General features: G+C 39.3%; 1 protein-coding gene across 1 annotated transcript in view; it reads left to right on the forward strand.

The window, feature by feature from the left end:
- Window positions 1-1,304: 1,304 nt before the first annotated feature.
- NEGR1 (neuronal growth regulator 1) overlaps window positions 1,305-25,244 on the forward strand; it is a 694,002-nt gene continuing 670,062 nt past the window's right edge. The window contains exon 1 of the mRNA XM_008055223.2: window positions 1,305-1,405. Within this exon, the coding sequence (XP_008053414.1) occupies window positions 1,383-1,405 (23 nt within the window). The 5' untranslated portion in view covers window positions 1,305-1,382. The remainder of the gene's footprint in view (window positions 1,406-25,244) is intronic.

A 25,244-nucleotide genomic window follows, 5' to 3' on the forward strand; every position in this document is an offset into this window, starting at 1 on the left:
CGGGAGAGGCCCCTGGACGTGCTCTGCGGACGCGCGGGCAAGCCGTGAGGAGGGGGCCTGCGTGGCTCGCGGGGCTTTGAGAGGGCCATCGACGCTCCGCCGTTAGAGGCCACGGTCAGCCCGGGGCGGAAGGGGGTTCACCCCGGACCGCCCGCGGGGCCGTGGCCTCCTCGGGCCCCAGGTCCACCGAAGCTGCTGCGGCCTTCTCAGCGCTGGCCGACCAGCTCCCGCAAGCTCGGGTGAAACGCGTGCCCGGAGCGACGAAGCCTACGCTGCTGGCCAACTCTCTGGATGCCCCTGAACGACACGTTCCAGTTGGTCCTCTTGTCATCAAAATCGGCGGAAACGTCCGGTTACAAGTCCCTGCACGTGTGAACATCAGAGGACATTTGAGTGCCAGCAAAGTGTTTCTGAAGAAACAGGTGAAAATAAGCAGCGCGCGCACACTCTGGCAGACGATTTCGCCGGAAGATTCTGAGACTAATCTATCAACTAAATGGTTGTTTATTTTTTAAGTTATTACCTAAAAGCCCGCAGAAATAGTGGGCATAAAACAAACAGATTAAAACAACTTTGTGAGGAAGGGCGGAATGGACATCATGCTGGGTTTTTTATTTTCCTGAAGTGGGGATTAAGTTGACAGGAATTAACTTAAAATCACTTTTGACTCCTTTCGCTCAACAGATATCTATGTATTATTTTCAGTACATACAAACGGGGTCCTAACGATTATCTAGCAAAGTCCTTAGGAGAATGTATGACGTTAAGGACATCCGAATTTCCAAGTCTGAGGTTGTAAATTGGGTGTCACTGTTCACCATTCAGAGGGATCTATGCTTCCTTCGCAAAGAGATTCCCTTAAAATGCCAGCTGTAATGCATTCGCTGCTATACAGATCATAGGCACTTTTCAGAGATTTGATGGATAGACACATTTTTACTTAAAGTTTATGGCTTTACTTTTTTTCTAAGTGTCTTTTAATGTGCACCGAGTTTAAAAAAATCGAAAAGTACAGAATGCTGTTATATAAAGAGTCTTACGCCATGACCCAGTTCCGTGCACTCCTCGGGATGGAGCTTTGCTGCATCTCTTCAGAATGGAAATTTCTGTGATCCTTCTACCCAACCTCCAAACTGGCAATACTATACGGTCATACCGTCCGGGGGGTTTCCTTGCTGACATGCTCTCTTCCTGTTTTAAAGAGGCTGGCAAACTTTTGCATCGTTTTAAGATGAGGCTACATGTAAAAATGCACCTGAGATTTAAATGCTGCCCAGAGAATCTCAAGGGAAGTGCTGTTGCCAGTGGAGCCGGCGTGGCTCGCCTGACTTCCTGGGCCCGCATCCGTGCTGTCAGAGCTTGGCCACTCACCCGCCGTCCGGATGGCAACACAGAGAGGCAGGAGGTAAGACGTACACCTCAGCACGTGTGCCCCAGGTGTGCACCTCCTTCTTTAGCGGATGCCCATCCTTGACCTTAGGTCAGTCCCTGCACTGTCACCCGGTGCGGCCGGTGCATGGGAGGAGGCTCACTGCTCCGCCCCACCCTGGGAGGCCTGGAGAGCTCTCCGGCAGGTGTAGCAAGAAGGCGGCCCTCCCCTCCCTCCCCACACACCTTGACAAGGGTCACTCTGGTTCCAGCCCCGGGTGGCGATCCTCCTCTGTGGGGCTCAAGGTGATCTCGTCTGTTCTGCCCAGAAGCCACTGCTGATGCTGGTTTTCCTGGCAAGCGTGATGTCTTTCGGCCGACTGGTGCTGGCGTCCCACTGGCCGCTACACAAGGCCGAAAGCCGTGCGGTGTTCACGGTTGCCCGTGACCCTCCTTCCCGAGGCCATTCTCTGCCTGGCCCAGGCCTGGCACGGAGGCTCCCTCGGGAGGTTTCATGTGCCAAACTCCGAAGCAAAGTTTCTGTCTGTTTGACAAAGCAAAAACAGCTTGCAGGTTTGGAGAGTCAGATTTTTAGAAATGCTACGGATCATCTCATTTTGGTCTAAGAAGGGACGAATATAACCCTGCGTCTTGTTACAGGAATCGACTTTGTTCCAAAGCCCAGACTTTTTATGAGTCCACTAACTTCTTTTTATTTTCAATAAGTTGCAAATTCGGTAAACTAAAGGCATAACTCCTACGTGAGCAGGTTGCTCCAAAAAAATACATGCTTTTTACTTGAGGGTGGAAAGAAATAGAATCAATTAGAATTAAGGATGCTCTCAAACCTGTCTTGGATTCTGTCTTCAAAAGCAAAAAAAAGTAGGGTCTTTCAGAGTGTGTTCCCACACCATCTGAAATATCACAAGGGAGTGAAAATCCTCTCTTAAAAGAAGGCTCTCGTTTTGCTTTTGCAGTCACTTCAAGTCTTGATTTTCACGTTCAGTGTATCAGGCAGGTTCCCCAAAGAAACAGGGGCAATGAGATGTGCAGGGGTGCATGTGTTTGGGTGTATGTGTGTGTGTACCTCTCTCTCTTTCTTCCTCTCTCCCTTTCTGTCTCTCTCTGAAAGAGAAAGAGAGGGGGAGAGAGGCAGAGAGAGAATAAGAGAAAGACTCGCTTTGAGGAATTGGTTCATGCTATGGTGGAAACTTGGCACATTTCAATGACTGGAATTCTACTGGTAGAAATCCTCCTTGTTGGAGTCAGGGAGGTGAGAACAGTCTTTGTTCTGTTGAGCTCTTCAATCCATTGGAAGAGGCCCACCCATATTATGGAAGGAATCTGCTTGACTCAAAGTCTACTGATTGAAATATTAATCTCTTCTAAAATATACCTTTAGAGAAACTAGAATAATTTCAACTGAATATCTAGGCACCGTGGCTCAGCTAAGCTGACACAGAAAATTAACCAGCGCGCTCTGTAATTCTGAAAACTTTCAAAGACCTATATGATACAGTTGCAGGTTGCTTTGTTTTGTGATTAGTCATTGAGAACAAAGCATTACACAAATATTTGAACATAGAAAAGCCTAGAGGAAACGGTTCAGCAGACTCCACGGTGACAGTTGCACACAAGGCAGGAGCAGTAGGGCCCTGATGGAGACCACGGTCCGTGTGCTGCTGTCTCACACAAGAGTTAAAGGCTGTCTCGAGGGTCGTGCTGACTGGAACGACGGACGGCATTTGTGGAAAATGAAAGCCACCTGACGGTGAGAGGACACATTCTAGGGAAAATCCGGGATTAAGGAGAGCAAGATCACAGCCTGAACCTGCTTCGAAGGAGTCATTTGAGACACTGCCTGAGAGCAGGTCCAATGCCTCAGCCTCACCCGGCCCTCAGCTCTGTTTGCACCTCTTTCCTGTTTGCTGTCCCTTTTTTGATCCAGGACACTGCTTCTCTAAACACACACACTGATGCACGTACACCACGCTTCTAAACGTATGTCCTTTTGCTCAACATATCTAGACTTTTCAGCATGTTTATATTTCTAAACATCTATCTTTTTCCTGTCAATGCTTACTCTCACCCCTGGCCATCACTCCCCAAAGACGGCAACTATCACACTGACTCAGATGTGCAACTAATATCCTTTCCTTGCTTTCTCTAGGATGATTATTTGATTTTCTTGCCTCTCCATTCAGCTGGGTTGGCAGTGAACCCAGTTTTTGTCCTGGCTTTCCCAGGCTTCAAAGTTGATTCACATCTTGAGTTTCTCATTGGGTCGTTGCTCCACCTATTTGCTGGTAGTGATAGTTTCGTCATCCTGGCGACCATGAAACACCGGTTTCTAGTGGCTCCCGGTGCCTGCGTGGGGTCCAGTGTTCTTAGATGCAGGACTGAGTATGCAAGGCTGACTTCTCGGGTTGCTGAAGAATGAACACATTCGAATCCACAGCGCTAGTAAGTGAAGGAGGTCAGAGACGTCTTGCCAAAAAGAAAGAAGGATGAAATAAATTGTGGGCTGGTGGGCAGGAAGATGGTATCAGAAAAATGAATGTGAAGGGATGGAAAAACAAAAGCCACACTAGAAAAAAGTAAGGAAAAAGGCGATCTGGAGGAATCCGAAATTCCTCCCCAAAAACCTGTGTCAGAGGGGAACGAGAGGATACGGAGCCGGGCCATAGCCCATGGCGGGAGTGAGGGAGGTGGAGTGAGGAGGGGATGATGGTGTTCAGGGGGGCCATCGCTGAAGCCATGAAAAGTAATCCGAGGACCAGACGCCTCACCCATGGCAGACAGAGGTGGTCCCAGAAGCTCAGACCCAGAATTTCACATCTCTTCCGGTAAGCCACCTCTACCTGGAAGGCTTTGGCTGGTTTGTTTTCAGATGGAGAAGCATGGAAGTAGGGACATGGGAGAGAAAAGCAGAGATCTCAAAAATGTAATCCGCAGCAAACTGAAAATAAGATTTTTTTTTCACACTTGGGATATGTCAGCTTGCCATTTCCCGCTCCTAGGAAGCTGGAATAGATTCATTCTCTTTGGTATCCTACAGGGCACTTTCTCATTATTATTTTTTTCTTCGCCTCTTCCTCCAATCTCGGGAAATTACTTTTTAGTCTGGGAAAAGTACCTCTTTTTAATGTTTGTGACCAAGAGCCATGTTTCTTTGAATTGATAAGCTTATTTAGAGTTGTCTACCTGCTTTTTCTGAGATGAAGAAACCTGACAATTTACTATTATAATATTAGCTAAGTCATACAAACAGTGTATCAACTCAGAGTGATTTGAGATTAGAAGACTTGGGACTTTAGAAGAAAAAAATAGGCTATTAAAAATAAAATATGAAGACAATGAGAATATTATGGAAAAAGTGATGAATTATGGAAAAAATGATATACATTTTAGTGACAATATAATAAAGAAAGAACTCTGATGAAAAGTTTACATTTTCAGATAAATACATAAAAGAAGAATTAGCCAAGGAAGTGAAAAAGCATCCACCTTAGAGCTGTCGCCATCCTAAACTTTAAGTAAAAGGTGACAAATTAGGTCTATTTTGCTCATGCTCAAGGTAAAGAATGAAAATGGGGAAGTGGAGTTGACTTCCCGTGTTATGAATAGACCGAGGAATGTGAAATAAAGCAGAAACGAATCTCCAGTGTCCTTCAGCTATTTGGGCAGGCGTGGCCTTCGTATTAACAGGTCTAAATCCCGTTTTCTTGTCCATAAAATCGTCCCCCTTCATAGAATGACAGTGAGGATGTCATGACCATCACCTGGTGAAAACAGCCTCGTCCACGGACGGTGGCCAGGAGAGATCAGCTACCTTCTTGCCGTGTATCATGTGTACAAGAGCACAAGGATGTATGTCCACACACTTTTCTGGCACCAATATCTCAGGAGATTGGACAGTCACTTTAATCCTGTCTCCAGTTCCTCTCCGAGTGACCCCCAGAAGCTCAGCTGCAAAGTCAGTACTTCTCTTGCTCATAACAATAAGGGGATTTTGTGGAACAAACGGTTTCTGTGACTGCAAACCCTGAGAACGTCTTAACTTCAGCATCACTCCTTTGTCATGAGTGTTTTTCGTCTCTTAGTCACCATTAAACTCTAATGTCTTTGTGGACCATGTTCTCTTACTCATCTTTGAATATCATACTACGTCTAACACTGTGGCTAATAATTATTAAAATTTAAGTGAATTGATGTAATAAATAGTACTTTATGCATGTTGGTATAATATATTAATGGATCTTTTCTCTCATCATATTCAGCTCATATTCTGCTCTGCTTTGAGAAGAGAGGAAAGAGATGAAACCAAATGGCAAATTTCTCTAAAAACCCAGAATGAGATGCTAAAATAAACCTAAAATTATGATTGTAGTAGCTAATCTCCTTTGTCTCTAGCTACACACCGTCATGGTGCTACCTGCTTTATCTGTGTCACCTAACTTAATCCTCACAAGTCGATGAAGTGGCCCTGTTTTTACCTGCATGGTAGAGAGGGGAAAACTAGGAATAATCAACCTCCATTCACCGCAGCTCATGTTCAATATACACCAGCGCCTGAGAAGCTTTTATATTGATATGTTTTATTACTAAATGTGTGTAACTATCTTTGCCTTCCACTCCATACGTTAAAAAACTAAAGCCAGAAAACCAAGTAATGTATGCAGCAGGGTAGAATAAGTTCGTATGTTGGTTTTTTTTTTTCAATTTATTTTCATAGTCCCAAGATAATACCTGCGTTTTTTGAATGACTGTATATTGATTATGAACATAGTTTTTTTATCCATAAATAAATTATCATAATCAATGTATGTATGGAAAATCACAAATCTTATATTTGCAATGTAAAATGATCAGGAAAAGTGAAAACTAGCTGAAAAGTTGTGAAAACTGGTGTACAGGGCTTTTTACATTTTGCAAGGATGTCTTATTTCTAAGTATGTTTATTCATAGGTTAAACAATACTTCTGAGTTTCTAAATTAATGGAAGTCTTCTTTGAAGTAATTAAGAATTGATAATACAGCTCTTTTGAAGAAGAAAGCTGTTTCTAGTTTATAGTTTTTTTAATTGTGTATAAAATGAATTAAAAATAATAATTCAACATCAAAAAGTGGCTATGGCTGGGAAATCACTTTCTCCCACAGAGAGCAGTTAATTATCATGGTTACCACAAAACAAATAGTTAAGTAAATCTGAGATTCGTTCTCCTTCATCTCTTTAATATTTTGTTTTAACTTTAGGCCTAGTAATGCATCAAGTGCATTCGCTGACATGACTACATATCAGTGATCAAAATAATTATTTCCAAGTGACACAGGCAGGCATGTAGCTAGAATCCTGCACACCACAGGAGACAAGGCTCTTGGGTGTTGTTTTTATTTTTATAAACCTGAGTGTTTAAATTACTGGTGGAAATTATCTGTGTACAGTACTTTCTTTTTATCTCCACACTGAACTAAATGTTAATCTCCTGATATTTTGCTGATGAATTATCTCCCATGTCACCCAGCCAGGAATGGGCAAGTTCTAGAGGTTTTCGTTCTTAACCCTTTGCTTTTTGTTAAATCAAGATAAATGATGGAAATTGCATACTGTGGATCCTAGGTAATAACATCGGTTCTTTCATCCTGTTGTCTATATGCTTGATGGATAGGGGGTTTCTCAAGGGAAAGAGGTTTTCTAATTTAAGGATCTCTAATGATGTGGAAGGTCTTTTATGTGTAGCCATAAGCCCATTCACATTTTCTCCGTTGTCCAATTGTTCTATTTTTTGTTGTTGTTGTCAAAACATGACAATAAATACATTCTTCTTCGCTGATGCAAGAGTTGAATGGGTTATTTAAAGTCAGTTAGGAGCTGATTACTGAAGTCAGTGAGTTTTAATTTTCTCCTAGTGTCCTTGATCTTAGGAAAGAATTAAAGACAATTCTCAAGTTTCTGCTTTCATACTAAAAACAGGTGAAATTTCCGAAGCAAGTGGAGAGATGAATAAAAAGTGATATACATTTATAGTTATGGAATATGAAAATGATCTGCAGGAGAAAGGATGATCATAATATCTGTCTCAAAAAGATGCCATAGAATCAACTGAAAGTTAATAAGTTTCTGTGGCCACTTTTTAGGGGAAAATTTCATTAGCAATAGTCACCTCTATAGGTGTTAAAAAAAATTAGAGTATGAGTCCATGATACTTATCACATGTTTGGAATTAGATGAAGTATTTTTATTTCTAACTCTTACCTTTCTCTCTCTGAACCATTAATATCAATCTCCCTGGGAATGAAACGGAGGACTCAGATAAAACAGAGTGAAATAACAGCAATGACTGCAAATGTTGACTTTAACTTCTTGGGATTGTATTTTAATATTGAACACCATTTTTAAAATTTAGAATCACCACTGCTCTTTGGCAAGCTTGTTATACTAGACTTGCTGTTATCATATTAAGGAACTTGACCAGATAATCATGTTATTAAATTATTTTACACTTAGTTAGTTGAAAATGTGTTTATGGGAGAATGAGATCAAGGTAATAGAATGTCACCTGTTTTCTAGACTTGATAACCTTGTGTGATAATATTATTTGCTTACCTGGAAAGTTATTGACTCATGGCAGCCAGGAGAAGAAGACTTTAATGTTAGAATCCATTAAGCATAGTTATGTTTCAAATAGGAGGAAATAAAAGCCTATAAAAAAGGTTAGAAATTGCTGTTTACATATGACAACCATTGGATTAAAATAATACACAGTTCAGTAGGCTGGAAGGTGCCATAGAAAAGAGCACCACATCATGAATTAGGAAGCTCAGCTCTCTGTCCTAGTTCTGCCACCATTCATCTCAGGAGCTCTGAACATCTTCTGAATTCCTCAATGTTCCCTAATCAGAGACTCGAGGTATCTGATTCCTAAGGTCCATTCTAATCTCCCATAATTGTGCTTTCCTTAGCCAGTAACTCCGTAAATATTCTTGAATTCTTCAGAGCATTTCCCTTAAACTATCATCTATTTCTTCTTCTACACAAGTCATACCATGGCAATGACATGAAATATACTCCTTTTGTTAAAAACAATACACATATAAATGCATTATATTGAGTTGCTCAGCCTCTAGTCTTACGTTTTAAACGACAAATGGCATAAGATTTATCTCACCCCAGAACGATTAATCACGTTGCACATGTCTCATTTTTTCCAGTGGAATGATGTGATGTTAAAGGTACTCAAAGGACCCTGGACGAAAAATCGCAAGAGGGGGAGGGGTCACGGAGGATGCCTCCGATGAACTTAGGAGAGAATCGAAACAGTTCACGATACTCAAAGAGTCACTTAAATAAAGCACGAATAGTGATTCATTGCAGAAGGGAGGAACTCTTGTCACAAAATATCGGATCGTATGTATTCGTGAGTGCAGGAGGGAGACAGGCGAGGTGACTTTGGAAAAGATTGCAATTACCCACTTATTCTACTTACCCGTTTAGATGTTTTAGATATTGTTGAACTGTAAATTTCGTATGTGCTTCTAAGCCCCTTTCTAGCTCCTCAGCTCATCTCTGGATTGTGCAGCCCCCCTCTAGCCCTCTCAGCCCAGCCATAAATTTCAAAGCTTTGTTTTTTACTGAATACTGTACTCTTTAGAAATCCCCGCTGAACTTAAAAAAAGTATTAGGCAGACAGTGTAGTAAACTTAATTGCAATTTCCCAAAAGAGATAGACTGGGATCAATGGTCAGTCAAATGTATTTTGTGAGCTTTGAAGAAACATGGCATAGGGAGAATAACATAGATGTATTGAGTGCACACATATATATTTGAAGAGTATGTTGGTGAAATTATGTCTCTAAATAATCAAGCAAAATCGCTTTTGGGGAGAAAGACTAGTTTAAGAGATTCAGTGAATAAAAAACATTTTTTTTTTAGTCCAAAGCACAATAGATATGACATCTTTTTGCCTAAAAAAAGGCTAAAATTAACTTTTCTATGAAACGAGACTAGAAACTGAGCCAAAAGAAACATATCAAACTTAGGTTTAAGTAGGTAAAAGCATTTAGCATATTTTAAAGTTTAATGTAAAAAGTTTCTGAAAAAACTTTTATGCATCTATCACACTTTTTCTAGCCTATTTTTTTCATATTGTTCGATACCATTTTTTTTCCCAAAGCAAGTCCTTATATGCCAGTAGTTAGATAGGCTGCACAATGTAAGTAGGACTTTAAAAGTGTCTAGAATAGATCATCCTATTTATAAGTATGGTTTCACAAAACTTCATTGTTGTAATTTTACATAATGAAATGTATAATATTCTCAATGTGAGTTCGTTTCCTCCCTGCGTTATCATTTCAAAGTAGTTTTTCAATGAGTTGATTCATTATAACCTACTTTTAAGATGTGTGACTATGTCCCACCCTAATGATATTTCATTCAATCATTGTACACAGCCTTAATAAGAAGAAGAATTTTCTTATCTAAGAATTGGTTTCAGGAAGAAGCTATATAAATCAAGCTTAATCTTTTACAATTCTAATTTTCTTGGGTTGTTACCAACTAGGCGAACGTCTCTTACCTGATGCCATGACAGGAAACAGGAAATTGTCATAATTCTAAATCTGGATCTATATTTTAATGGCACTTTTTGCCTTTGAAGAGAGGGAAGACTGAAAACCCTAATAATACTGCACTCACAATTGTGAATAAAGCTAAAGATTACCCCAAATTCAGAAGTATTAAATGAGTCTCTAATCTACCATTGCTCTGGATCATTCAATTTTTCTTTGTTAGAAAGTAGTATGGCCTCTTAGTCGAAATGCATTGCTGTCTTCCTTAGTCAAATTTTAATTTTATTTTTCCATTCATGGCAGTGGGATGAAATTTATACCTTGTCATTTTAGAGGCATGATCCAATCATTCTAGAAATTAAAACATTATTATTTAAGTCCATTTTTTCTCCTAGTCTTTTATTTCGTATTTGGGGTGGAGAATTGATATCTGAAATTTAGTATGAGTAACTTAAGCTAACATAGTTAGCAATACCCACTGACCTTTTTCTTGTGTAATGAGGCATGCCTATGAACAAAGAACTTTGGGGAAGCAGACAGTAGAATTTTCATATTGCATGTTCCTGGGTCACTGCTCCCTCAGACTGAATTTGAGGGCTCCAACATAGCTCAGTTTTTCACTGTGCTGCAGAACAGGGTCGCTGGAAAAGCGAACTGTGAAGTTTCAAATGCGCCACTGAAGCCAAGCTCCCGTTCCTTGTGTCAAGTAACATTTTTTATATTATTTACAAGGATTGAGTGTTTTCTACTCTATGCTATGTTACTTTGCTTAAATGTTCTTTAGTTTTGACACGATTATTTTCTTAGAGCTAAGTCTCAGCGTCTCAGCTAACACTTTATATTTTACCTCTCTTTATTTTTCCTTCAACCTAATGCAATAACTTTAGAAAAGTGGCTATCTAGCTTTTTTCTCCTGCTCAGAAAATCTAAGTTTAGATCCTCCTTATTCTAGGGCGAGTCATATTTATCTTAGTTCTATCTAGTTTTTCACTGCCATCTGGCATCTTTTTTGAATCTGTGTTTTGTTTTCCATGAAATGTTTCCGACAGTCTCCTACTCTTGGTATACTTTACACTGCCCTCTCGTCTCAGGTTTGAAAAGCAACTTTCTCTATGAAGGTAGTGAAGGACACCGAATAGGAGTCTTTCGCTACGTGACCAGCGTTTCCCATTCTTGGCTATGAAACCTCCACCTTCACCCTCTCTCCTTCCTTTTCCTATTCATGCCTTTGATCCCCTTCTGCTATTGAGGCTTGTGTGACTCTCTGCTTCTCTCCCCTCTTTCTCCCCCCTCCCTCCATCTTTCTCTCCCCGTGCTTAGAACTGTTTTCAAGTTTTCCACCTCCTGAGGAAGACTTCAGCATAACTTCTGATGTCTAAAGTTTTCAAATACTTTTTTCTCTTCACCTTCGCACTTTAATACATAAAATAACCTCCATCTTCTGCCAGTTTCCTCATCACTCATTCCTTCTAGAAAGCCTCCTGTCTTGTGCTCCTACTGAATGTGTTCTCTGAAGTGTCAATAACTGCATAACCCCCCGTGTCTCCTGCCCCCTTCTCTAAAGCACTCAGTGCTGACTGTCTCCTTTGCTCCTAAACACTCTCTTCATCACTCTCTTCTGTGACTCTTCTGTACTATAGCACTCTTCAGGGTGAACTAGATTGTTACCCTAACAAGTACCCCCAAATCCCATTGGTTTAACAAAACAAGGCTTTATTTTTTGCTCATGCGCACTGAAGCTGGCAGGGGCTGTCCATGGTCATTGAGAAATCCAGGCTGACAGCACCATCACCTGGAACGTGTGGCATCCACGTGTGCTGGTCCAGGGGTAGCCACCCTGGAGGTGGAGGTTAAGTGCCAGCTTTGTATTGCTGCAAGCCAGGAAGGTTGCAAGTCACTTCTACAGCCTGCTGTCCAGAAGCGGCCGTGTGACCAGATTTCTCGACAAAGAAACTGAGAAGTGCGAGGAGGCAGATAGAATGTTAGGCGAGAATTCTCAGTTACCTGGTTTTGAAAAGGAAAGTTTCATTTTAAAGTTATCTTTTGATCTCTGCCGTGCAGTCCTGCTCAATATGTATTTGTTACTTTTCCTTTAGTTTCAGTTACTCTTCTCCAAGGGCATCTTCTTGACTCCTTCATAACCTCAATAATTCAGCAACCATTTCTATGGAGTAGACATTCATATTTTTATATCCAACTTTGCCTCTCTCTCCAATATTGTTTCGACTTTATCCTTTGCCTGAATGATGTCTATAACTGTCTCCATGCTCAGTAAATTGTGATTGCTGTCACTGATATTACCCTAGACACTTCTCTTTAAAAGTGAAATAATTACTTGGATTTTACTTCTTCGCTGTTGCTTTAATAGTATCTGCGACAAATGTCTGGTTGATTCCTTTGTTCATTGCTGCTGCCCCGATCCAGTTTAAGGCCTTGTTGGACACAACTTGTCATCCAGCACACAGCTCTGCTGGACTACGAAAAGAAGCCAAACTCGGCTCCCCTTGAAACGGCTCTGTTGACGTCTGCTCTGTTGAAAATCTCCCGTCACATCTTTATGTCCTACAGAACAATGCCATTTCAATCACCCACACTACACTGAGAATTCTCGGTTACCTGGTTTGGAATAGGAAAGTTTCATTTTAAAGCTATCTTTTGAAAAGTTGTTTAAGTTTTAGTGGTATCCTATTGCAAAATGGCATGAGTGAATGTTCTGTTCATTCTCTACACCTAGAGTATGTGCATCTAAAGTCATTGCTTTACTGGATGGCGGGGAGCATAAAACCTTCTGTTGCTCCAATCTAGGCACCTCTTGGTGTGGTCCCAAATACTAATTGTTAAGTACCAACCACAAATCAAACAGAGAAGCAAAAACAGAGTAAAACAAAGCTTAGAAAGGTGTAGTTTATAGCACTAACTCATAGGTCTGTAGTGGGAATTCAAATTGGTAAAAATATTTTTTGTGCAAAAGTTAAGCCCAAAATATTGAGCATAAACATTCTCAAATATCATGATGTGTTAGTTATTGTTTATTTACTTATTTTAGAATTCAATCTGAGGCCTTAAAGTTTGGCTACTTTTGCCCCCAAAATATAGCAAATAAAATGTACGCAAGGAAATCTCTTCCTCTGGGCATATCTCAGCTATGTTGTTTGTCTCTTGTAAATGCATGCTATATCTTGATGAATAAATATATTTCAGGCAAAGAAATGGCAATACTCAATTTTTAAAACTTGTCCAATTGTTTAGGTTATGGCCTGTGTAACTATTTGTATATAATGGGCATGTATTTTTATAAATATTAAAAATACTTAAATAATGTTTCATTGAGAAATCATTTTTGAGGAGTTTAAAAATGCATTTCTTGTACTTGGAAACAAAAATTGAGTTTATGAAAGCAAATATACTTTAATCTCAGAGTATATATTGATTGCAATATATAGAATATATAGAAGCTGTATAATTTTTAGGTATTTGCAGCTATAATGTCAATGGACATCAGTAAACCTGTCTAAGATGTATATGTTTATTTAGGCTAACACATTTCAATGAAATGTGTCAAAAACTTATGTTAGTCTCATCTAAACATATCCATATACCTATAGCTATAGTAAATCAAATATTTCTTGAAAAATATTAAATATTAGAGACTTGGAATGGCCCTGAGGGAAAATGTAAACAGCACACAGTTTCTAACCTTGAGGTCTCTACTATGTCCTTGAACATGGGAAGAGCAGTCAGGAGTACCATGAATTAATAGACAGTGGGATGAGTAGGGGGCCAGACATGCTAAATGTTCTTGAAAGGGAAGTTAGGAATGTTTCCTAAGTGATGTCTAATGAGAGCACCAATGCTTAAGACAGTAGCCACCAAAATACATAAGATAAAAGGGTAAACGACGTCAAGAATTGCTCTGGAAAGCTCAAGGAACCAGGTGAGGCTGAAGCATCCAGTGTCGGCCAAGGAAAGACTAGAGATTGGGTGAGTATAAAGGAAGGACCTCATCTTAAACCTTCTTGAATGCTTACACCAAACGATCCAAGCTTTATCCTCAAAGTGGATTGGACATGAAATCAGACATACTTTGTTTTAAAATGTTATTTTGCTTTATTTTAGATTCGCAGGTACAAGTGCATTTTTGCTACATGGACATGTTGTGTAGTGGTGGGAACTTCAAATGTTCCCTTCCCTGGATAGAGAGCATTATACCCAACAGGTAACTTCTGAGCCTTAACTACCACACCCCCTTTTAGTTTCCTCAGCATCTATTGTTTTCTTCTTTGTGGCCATTTAGCTCCTGCATATAAGTTGGGACGGACAGTGTCTGTTGTTTTGTTTTGTTTTTCCCTGAGTTAATTCACTAAGGATGATGTTCTCCAGCTCCATCTATGTTGCTGCAAAGGGTAGGATTTCTTCTTTTTTATGTCTGCATACGATTCTGTAGTGTGGAGAATACTTTGGAGGCAGGAAAGATTGAATTTATTGTCTTTGACCATTGTGATGAAAAGTAGAGAGAAGGGGAAGTGGAAGGGGTGAAAGAAGTGGGGGGGGAGAAGAAGGGAGACAGAGAGAGAGAGATTTTTTCTGTTCTTATTGTGAATTTACAGTAAAAACATCTTCTAATATGTCTCCATTTATGCCATTGTTAGCGTGAATAGGAGCCTGGCTTCATTCATTAAAAAACAAAACAAAACTGGGCGTTGCCATGGCTCAGCAAAAGCCCATGATAAATAGCCTACTATCTGAGAAGCCCAGACATTTTTCTTCCAACTTGTTGAGTTGTATGCTTACTAAGAGTAGTTGTATTTGTTTACAAATGACAATTTAATATGTTCTCATAACTAGGAAATTTAATTTAATATTGTTTTAATCAGTGAGCTACAATAGAAAAGTGTATTGTTTTATAAAACTAAATGAAACAATTTATGAAATAGAAATTTAAGACCCTAAAAGATTCTGTTAAATTAGTTATGGATGTGATAATTGTTGGAAAGATTGGGGGACAGGGATATATTAATTTCTCACTGTTGTGAGGCATATTGCCACAAATATGTCTGTTTAAAACAAGCAAACAAAAACTCGTACAGTTCTGGAAGTTATAAGTGCATGATCAGCTTCAGTGGGCTAAAATCAAGGAGTCAGAGGGTCATTTTCCTTCAGAAGGCTCATGGGAAGAGTCTACCACTTACCTTTTTCAATTTCTAAAGGCTGCCCATATTCCTTGGCTTGCAACCTTGTCCATCTTCAAAGTCAGCAATCGTATCATATAGACCTCTGCTTCCATGGTCACATCTCCTTCTCTGACTCTGATTCATGGAACTATAATAGACCCAATTAGGTATTTCATGATTACTTCCCAGTCTCACAATCCTTAACTTAATCATATCTACAAAAGCACTTCTGCCGTGACAGGTCCTGGGGATCAGAACATGCACATCTTTGGAAGGGGCATTCAGCCTGCCATGGGGGCAAAAACAAAATTTGGACAGAGGCTGCCCTCAAAACACTTTATTTTCTGTGGCAGAGACCAAATCCAAATAAATAAATAGATAGACAACCAAAAGGTAGGCATGTGAGTGTGGTTTATAGGCGGGAAGGAGGTGGGTGGGGGGGAAGGAGAGGAGGGAGGGAGGGAAGGACCCAGATATCAGTTCTTTCAGAACAGTCAGACGTCTCGGTCATTATCCCTCTACCAAAACGCAGATATGGTGTAACAAAATCAAATAGATCACATCCTTTTTTCAGAGGTATGATCTTTTAAAAATATATTCAGTTTCATCATGCAGCATCATTTCTTGTTTACGTATACTCATCTGCTAGATCCAGAGAGGGTAAACTGACTTTAAAAATACTCCCCTAAGGTTTTTCCTAATTCAAATTTTTCCTGTGAACAACCAAACTCATCCCAGGGATGAATCAAGCTCTAGCACTCAAGGAGTGGCAGGGAGAGTGGGAGAAGGGAAAAGAATATAAAACTGAGAAACGGAGAGATACTCATCCTTCTCTCACTGTAAACACTTCATCTTGAAGCAGGTCTGAGTCCAGGAGGAGATTGCTTAACACGAACTTAAGTCCAGAGTCTTTACTAGGATTTTGGACTTGACATTCTTAGTGAATAGAGATGGTAGCTCCATGACTGTCTAATATCTATGAATGAGTAGAGAAGCCGTGAAGCATACTGGATATCTCATCAAGGAGCAAGAGAAGATTTTTCCTACAAAATAAAGCCTGAAGGATTTGGTGGCAGACAGAACATAAAGTTGTATTTTGATTACATCATGAATTGTGTTTTTAATTAAGTCATTGAGCCATTATGTCAGCCTATCATATTAAGGAAGGAGGGTTGGACTCCCCCCCCAAAAAAGAAGTATTTATATTATATTTTAAATGTTCTTTACTCACTCTCTTTACTCAAGTAGCCTCCATGGGCGATAGTGCCAAATAAGAAACAACCTCCTAGAGTCTTAAGACCACAATGGCCAAAGTGTCCACGGTCAGCAGAGCTGATTAAAGAACTTTATTTCACTTTGTGGCAAATACAAAAGACACAATATGATATTTTGTATTTAAAGAAAAACACGCTTTTTAAAAAGGAGACAGAAGATAAATAAAAATTGAAACAGCTGCAAACAACAATAAGCATCACTCGCCAAGAACAACAAAAAGGATGGCCGTTCACTTACAGGTGTTTGCCCATGATAAGTGTTCTTTCCCTGTCTATTGACTTTGTTTTGATTGGGAGCAAATGCATTCAATTAACATAGCAAAATTTTCTTTGAAAAATCTTTTCAGATTTTTACTTCTGGAATTGCCTGTTTCTTAAATATTTCTAGGATTTATTGAGAGAGATTTAGATGTTTTTAACATTCTGTGTTATTGCTTCAGCAATAAAATGAACAATAATTGGGAAGCATAAATATATAAATAAATGTAAGCATATCTATAATAGTAAATACAAACATAAAACATGAGTATATATGCACATAATGTTTTATTTGTTTGTTACCCAATAAGATGTGAACTTTCAGTTCGCTTTGGTAAATATGCAGCTAGCAAAAACCTCACTTTAAAAGCTTTTCAGTTACACCTTTATTGGCAGAAAGTTACAAAGCTAGCATGATTACAGACCTAGGCTGTTTTTAGTATCTTCCAAATATGAGTAGATCATTGAACTTAAACGCTATTTTCTCCCATTTTATAGCGCACGGTCACAGTTATGGCCTAGGATATTGCCTATTCCAAGTTTCTTGTAAAATAGCGAGACTGCAATATTTATGCAAATTGGCACTTTTTTGAATTTAGCATTTTAATTTTGAAGGTCACACTCATAAAGACCATGGAGCTTCCTTATCATTAGGCTTCTGAATATTTTAGAGCGTAATTGAATTGAGCATAGGGGGTAGATGAAATACCAGCTATATCATCCAACTCATCATATTATACTAAATTTTCTCATCCTACGGAGAAAAAAAAATTATAAATATACTTCTTTCCTGAGTCTTCTGTAGGGTACTTGGAAAGGCAGCCTTGATGGAGAGTTGTTGAGAAACCAAAGTGTGTCTTTCATTTTCTTTAGAGTAACACATGTCTCCTGACTGCTGTCTCCTCCTGACCAAATACGGCTTGTTAGAGTTGTAGAGTCAGCTTAGCAATTTAGGTATGAGTTTTAGGATTAGATAAAGGATAATAAGAGAATGGATGAGTGGATGGATAGGGAGATATCAAAACACATGTAAGGCTCTAACCTGTATTTTAAGTAGCAATGTAATGTGGTTAAACCTCAATTAATCAATTAACGTTAAAAAGAGAATGAAAACCCACTAGAAAAAGTATAGCCAGTTCTAATTTGACCTCTAGCATTGGTTATATAGACCTCTGTGTTAGGAAGTCTTGAACCTCCTTGCTTACATATGACTGTAAGGTCAGTGGTGCTCCTTCTTTGCTGTGTTTGAAGCCAGCATTTTGCTGGCTCGAACAATCTGAGCAATCTGAAACAAAGCTCTCAGTGATGTGATCCATCATTCTGAATTAAGCATATCTCTTTCTCTTTGAGTCTTTCTACAAAATAATTTATGGTCTTCTTTTCTTACTAGTTTTTGAAAATAGAACATCTCCTCAAAACTGTCCTGAAATCATGGTGATTTCAGTTTGCTTGAGCTTATTTAGTTCAAATCTTTACCCTGAGGTAGGAATAATAACCTAGTAATTCGTAAAGTGCCAGGTTTTGATATGGTTTTTACATTCAAAGTTTGCCATTTAACAATTATTTTGAAAGCATATCTTTACTTTCTTTATGTCAAGTATTTTATGGTCAATGTTGAGATCGTTTTTGCTGCTGCATTGCTCTTTTCCTGCTGGAGAATTCTTAAGTATTCATGCTTGTTATTTAACAAGTTTTAATTTTGATGAATCTTGAGGTTTTACTTTATTATTTTGTTTAAAACCTACATGCTATCTTCTACTAAGTTTTTTCTCATTAAGATGTTTTATAAGACAGAAAGAGAAAGGCACAGTCAAGTTTTTAATTGGCACTTCAGTGTCGCTGTGGACTGTGTTACGATACCCAACCCCCAAAATCCATGTCTAAGACCCAACTCCCAACACAACGGTGCTTGGAGGCGGGCCTTTGTGCAATCTTTGGGGCTGGATGAGGTCATGAGAGGGGACCTGAACTGATGGGATTACTGTTCTTACAAGAGAGGGAGAGACCGGAGCTCTCTCTTACATGCACACAGAAAAGGCCAGGCAAGGACACAGGAGAAGGTGGCCATCTGCAAGCCAGGAATAGAGCCCTCACCACAGATCTAATTTGCCAGCAACTGGATCGTGGACTTCCAGCCTCCAGAACTGTGAGAAAATACATTTTGTTGTAAAGCTACTCATCTGTGGCGTTTTGTAATGGCAGCCCGAGCAAACCCATACAAGCAGACAATACGACCCCCACTGGGAAAACGTGAGTCTTCGCTCCTTCTGTCCTCTGTAGATGAAGTTCCATATCATTAGAAATACCCCATCATTGCTAAATAAGACATAATTTAGAACTGTCTTATATGTGTATATGCTAGAAACGACGCCATACTACTTCCACGAATCTAGAGCATGTAAATGAATTCCAGTTAAAGTTAACGTGACCACAGCAAGTTCAGACTCACTGTGAACTAAAATGCCTGCGTTCTAGATGAGAAGCACAATTCTACTTTGCTATATACTGAATAAATACGTGGTTAACAAGATCTGGCGCTGATTCTTCTTTTTTATCAGCTGAGATAAATGAGTTGATGGTGTGGAGTGGTTGTAATAATAAAAAAAGAGAGTACTGAAACCAGAAAAAATCGATTTTAAATAAAAACAGGAATGTGCATGTATGCGGTTTTCTCAGCAGGGACTAGAATGGAAAGTTTATGTGATATTTCTGAAATTTTCCTTGTGGATATGTCAAGATTAAGTATTGATTTGGATTTTAGTTATAATCTTGAGGCCTTGGTGCTAGCTACAGTTCCAGGTTTGTCTTTTTATTCCTCAGAAATAAAGACTCAATCATCAGACCTTACAGAGGCATGTTTTAAAGTTACTTTAGTCCTTAAAAGAAAATCAAATGACTTTATTTTTGGCATTCTGCTATTGAAATTCCAATCCTCTATGTTGGCAATGCCAAGATCACTATTTCTGCTTTGTTTATATGTCAGTTGTCATACAATGGTTAAATATAAGAATGATTGCCACTTAAGATCCAGATTCTTAAATTTATACCTATATATAAAGATATTCCAATTTTTATTTATTTAAAGTTATACGAACTAAAATTGTTTTATGCACTGTTTGCAGATGACAATAAATTTACATATATCACATTTTAAAATAAAAATCTAACTTTTATTATCCGTGAAACAGAATAGATGCTAACTACATCAGCAAAAATTAAATTGATGAGAAAATCAAAGTTATACTGTATATAAATTGGCAAATTACTATGCAAAATAAGCTGAATATTAGACCCGTGAGGTGCAAAGTCTTCCCCAAGTTTATTTACCAGGACCAGAGTAAATGAATGGTATGTAATTTACTCTGTGCCACTATAGAAGAGTATTTGTGAATGCAGAATAATTGTATTCAAATTTTATAATTTCTTTATCAAATTGAAAATTAGCAGGGCAAAGACTAGAGTACCATATGTATTTTTGCATTTTCCATTTTAAAAGAAAAAACCACAATCTCAGAACTTTTATAATTTCTAAGTAATGGGCAGGACGTGTTCTTTTAAGAATCTCACTCATGGTCGGGTGCAGTGGCTCAAGCCTGTAATCCCTGCACTTTGGGAGGCCGAGGCGAGAGGATTGCCTGAGCCCGCAGGTTCGAGACCAGCCTGAGTAACATGGTGAGACTTTGTCTCTACAATAAATCAAAAAATTAGCCAGGCGTGGTAGCATGCGCCTGTCATCCTGGCTACTTGGAAGGCTGAGGCAGAAGGATTACCTGAGCCCAGTAGGTCAACACTGGGGTGGCCGTGAAAGTGCCACAGCACTACAGCCTGAGCAACACAGTGAGACTCCAACTCAAAAAAAAAAAAAAAAAAAATCTCACTCATATTTAAGAAATAATAGACACTAAAATACACAATGAATGTATGCTAGGTTAGAAAACACAACTATTCTTTCAAATAAAATCATCTTCACTTATGGCATAGATAAGGAATTTTTAAATCTGTCAGAATGGAAATCAACAAGGAACAGGAAAATGGCATGAAAGCTCATTATTCAAAATAGCTCTAAATTCTCTGAAATTATCCTATTAAACTTTAAAACACAAAATGTAAAATAAAATGAAAGACACTGTCTAATAATTGTGTATTTTCTTGCTGAGAATAAATTTTAATAATAATAATTGGTAACAATCATAATGCATTATAAAACATCAAGAGTTGAGAAGTATTATAGGATTTAAAATTCCAAATCTTACATTTCTGCTAATTTCAAAATGAAATCCATCTGTGAATTTAATCAAAGTCAAAAGTTTTTCATTCTTAGTTTTATTTTTAATTTTGTTTCGTATATTTTTGAGCAAAAATGCCACTTTATCCACAGATGTAAAATTTGAAGAAAATTTTGTAGTCCTAAAAGAAAGATGCAAGTTAAATTGGTTAGGAAGAAAGAACAGAGTTGTCTGTCCTGCTACTTTAATTGTTTTGTTATAATGAGCCATAATTAGATGAAACTTTTGATATAATTCTGTTTACTTGCAACTTGCCTGTTATTATTAGATGTTATTGACCGTAGACTTCCCAAGACTACTAGAAATACTTGCTGATCAAGTAAAGCTAAGCTTATTAGATTGAGTTCAGTAAGGGCAAATGCCAAGTACACGTATTCTTTACTGAAATTTGAAATAGGAACATCAGAGTATTGAGGTGGGACATTTGAAGGTGACTTTTGCTAAGTGGGGAGATGGTTGGATCAGGGTGGAGTCATGACATAATGGTTTGTACAGAACGGCAGGATCGTAAAGTAATTCTTCACACACAATCTGTTTTATCTCCAAGGAACAAGTACTTCCCAGAGCCAGCTTCTCATGGCTTTTTTCTTTGTTTTGTTTTGTTTTTTTAACTGGCTTCAGTATTTAACAGAGTCAGACAAGTAGGCTTGGACCCTTGTTTTGTTTAGGGCCGTGCAAGGAGAATATGACTGGCTCCTTGACTGTTTCGTACAGGCCAAGGGAGTTGTGTTGTTTTAGTTCTCAGTCTCTCCTTCCCATCATTCTTCAGCTTCAAGTGGACAACAGATGATGATGGTGTGGGGCGTGATCAATCCAGGTCTGCACAGTTGTTCGATTTGTCAAGCTCATTAGTTTCTGAAGGTAGCTATGCCCCATTCTTGGTACTTTCTGTTGTTAAAATGTCAGTTTTTCCACCACTTTGTAGGACAGTGACTGGGCAGCGGCATTTAAAAATCTGCAGTCGACCCTGCAACACAAATACCAAGAGAAAGATTGTACTCAGTTTTTAAGCCGGGGCCCAAAAGTAGACCGAGAGTAGACCGAGAGAACAGACCAAGAGTAGAGTAGATCGAGAGAACAGACCCTGTTTCCAAAGCAAAAGTCTCAGGGAAATGCGATATGGAGGCATTCGTCAGCCAGATCACCTACACTCTTGATTTCTTTGATCACTTCCAAAGTGTCGTCATGATCCCAGTGGTCTCTGCAAACGTGTGTGAGTGCAACATTCTTCCCCTTTAATGAGTCAACAATTAAGGCCAGTACATGTAAAGCAGCGTGTCCAATTTCAGGGGACTCTCAGGCAAGGAGTTGTCTGGTGCTAGTATGGTCTGGACATGGACTGCCCCCCCTACACCTGGCTTCTTCCTGCCCCCACCCTCAAGGGGCAGCCTCTGCCCAAGGATGGTCCCTGAAGGGTGTGCATGTGCCCTGCCATGAGCCATACGGCACAGGTGGCCAAGCAACCTGGACAATGTAGCCAGCAGGCCTAATCAATGAATTGTACCTGTGGTGTAGGAACTGGAGTGATTTGCTTGATTGCTTTGATTATCAAAGGGCTTGCGGACTGTCCCCAGGTATGGATTCTTCAACGACCTGCGTCATCACAGTCTCCCGTTAAGAAACCAGTGTCTTTCCTGGCTGGCCCTCTGGGTGACTTATTTGGAATAGGCAAGGCCTCTCCGAGTTGCGGTTGCACGTTATACATCTGGTCTTCGTGAAAGCGTCTGATTCTCCCGCTGTCCTCTGAACCAAAGCATGTAATGTTCTCCCCACTGCATGGGCTTCTTGCGTTGTCTGAAATGGGAAGGGCTAGGGACAGAAGAAAGTCTAAAATTCCCACAGTGGTTACAGTTTTCAAACTCAAATTAAAGCCCAGTTTACTTCTTTTTCTAGTTAGCCAGTTAAGGTTTCTTTTTCTAAAAAGGGAAGTGGATAGGTTAAAATGGATCCTGGGTTGTTTCAGGCTCTGTTACAGAGAAGCCATCAGAGCCTGGCCCAGAGAGGAAAAATAAGTGTCCTTGGGCAATCTCATTGTCAAATAATCTGGGAGTTGAGTGGTAGTAGTCAACACGTGTCTGTGTGCGTGTGGGGTATGCTGCAGCTGCTTTTTAAATATCGATTAACCCTTACAACAGCCTTCAGAGATAGGTATGGTTACAATTCCCACCTTACTATGACAGAGTGTGGTGAAATAACGCCCACATATTAATATATGCCAGCTGGTAGATGGATGGTGGGAGGTTTCAAGCCCAGCCTTCTGACGGTTACTTTTAACGGTTACAAAAGATCACTTCTCAGATGTCAGTAGGACTTGAAAAGAAAGTAAAAACTAAAACTAAACGAAGTCTGTAAGACTTTATAAAATTTTATTTTGCTTGAAATTTTAAAATTAAAAGTCTAAACCATTTACGTCGTGTATTGGCTTTTAAAAGGTATTTTATACTGAGAAGAAAATCTGAATTTTCATTTTACATGGTTTTATTGTTTTCCTAAGCGTCTTAAACTACAGATGTATGAAAGTGTAACCATGGGTTATTTAGTGACTTCTTAGCATTTTGTGATCTCTATATAAAACTATTTTAATATGAAATTTTATATGAGGCTACATTTGTTTTGACTTCATTTATTGTGAAAATAAATCAGAGATAAAACTTGACCGTGAACCAGGATATTCACACCAAATTTCACTGAATGATCCTATTAATTCAACCAATTATTTTTTACTGAGGTTTTCTATGTAATAAAATAATAAATAACCACTCGCTTCACTATCTTCTCTGCTCAAATTTTTGTATACACAAGCTCTAAGGGCCCCATAAACCAAAAAATGGAATAAATGAAGCCTTTGCCTTTTTAAGAGCATTTAAAATGAAACGAAGTTCAGGTTCACCCTGAAACTTCAAACATCATTTCTAGTTATTTGCTGTATTTTCAAACTTAATTGGAAAATTGATCACCTAAGACTTGTCTTTGAAGTGTAAGAAACGTGAACTGCAGAGAGGAAAATGCCGGACTCTGGGTGAGAGGCCTTGCGGAAGCCTTGGCAAGATGCTGAGTCATACTTGAAGACTCATAGACTGTGGATCAAAGCTTAAAGGAAAGGAAATCTCGAACTTGTTATTGTGGTGATTACAGTCAGTGTGGGAATGGGGGAAGCAGACATGAGGGAGAGAAGAATAGAGAACACTTCCATGGCCAGCGTGGAGAGAGAGGAGAGCCATTGTGTTTGCTTGATAACTCCCCCTCATCAGGCTTCCTCACCCAAGACTGGCCTGGGTCAAGACTTGCTATCAGGATGATGGCGGTCTTGGAGTTTGTGAATCCAAAAAGTTTACAGTGTATGAAGCTCTTAAGTAGGAAAGAATTAAAATAATACAGAATGGCATAAAGCATCTAGTAGTTTCTTTTCAGGTGCTTATTTTTTTAAAAAACAGATAATGTCAGACACCTGGGAAGAGATGATCTGGCTTCAGGAAATGTGACCAGTATGCTAAACGTGGCATTCACAGAATCAATGAAATCTAAACAAGGATGTTTACTGCCAGGGGTAAGCAGGAGGCAGGGAATTCGTTAATTAATATAAAGCATTTAAGGAAAATATACCACACTAATTAGCAGAAGTGTTCTGTCTTCCACCTGATTCCTACGGTCAAATAATTCCTCTTGAAAGTAATGTGCTTTTGCCTGAAAAATTATCAAATACAGCATTATTGATAAGGCAGGGAAAATATGACTGTGCTCTCATGATATGAGGCTAAGGATAATACATCTGCTTTCGATTTTTAAAGTAATATCCATGTTTGGGAGCAAAATAAACATTTAAGCAATTATTAAATTATTTGAAATATGGCATTTCAATCCAAAGTCACCACCAATCTATGGATGTATCCCAAAATGTGAATTTAGTGGAGATTTATATGCATACTATGAAAAGCCAAGCTTGAAAAATTAGGTAAGTTGTTGCATTTCATCTTCATGTTTAGGTGATACAGTGTCATTATCTTTAAATTGTGGGTTCAGCTTTTAGGCGTCTTCACCGGTGGAATCGTGGCTTGTGTGTCCGGTGGTGGTCGGGAGATGCTGGAATTTGCCGTGTCAGGAAGGACACTCCCCAGGTGAAGTGACGTGACATTCCCTCCTCACCTTTTGGGCGCTTGGATGTACCCCCGGCTCGCTCTTGTGAAACGCCATGCCTCGGGCCCAGACGTCCCACATCTGGCGGGTTTCATTCACGTCTCAGGTCGCTCTGGGTCCACTCACGGTGATTCGGGTTCCCCGAAGACGGGTGAGATCTGCGGAGGCGCGAGGCGACGGGGCCG

Source organism: Carlito syrichta, unplaced genomic scaffold (genome assembly GCF_000164805.1).
Source record: "Carlito syrichta isolate Samal-C Ts95f unplaced genomic scaffold, Tarsius_syrichta-2.0.1 Scaffold301783, whole genome shotgun sequence".
Lineage (NCBI taxonomy): Eukaryota > Metazoa > Chordata > Mammalia > Primates > Tarsiidae > Carlito > Carlito syrichta.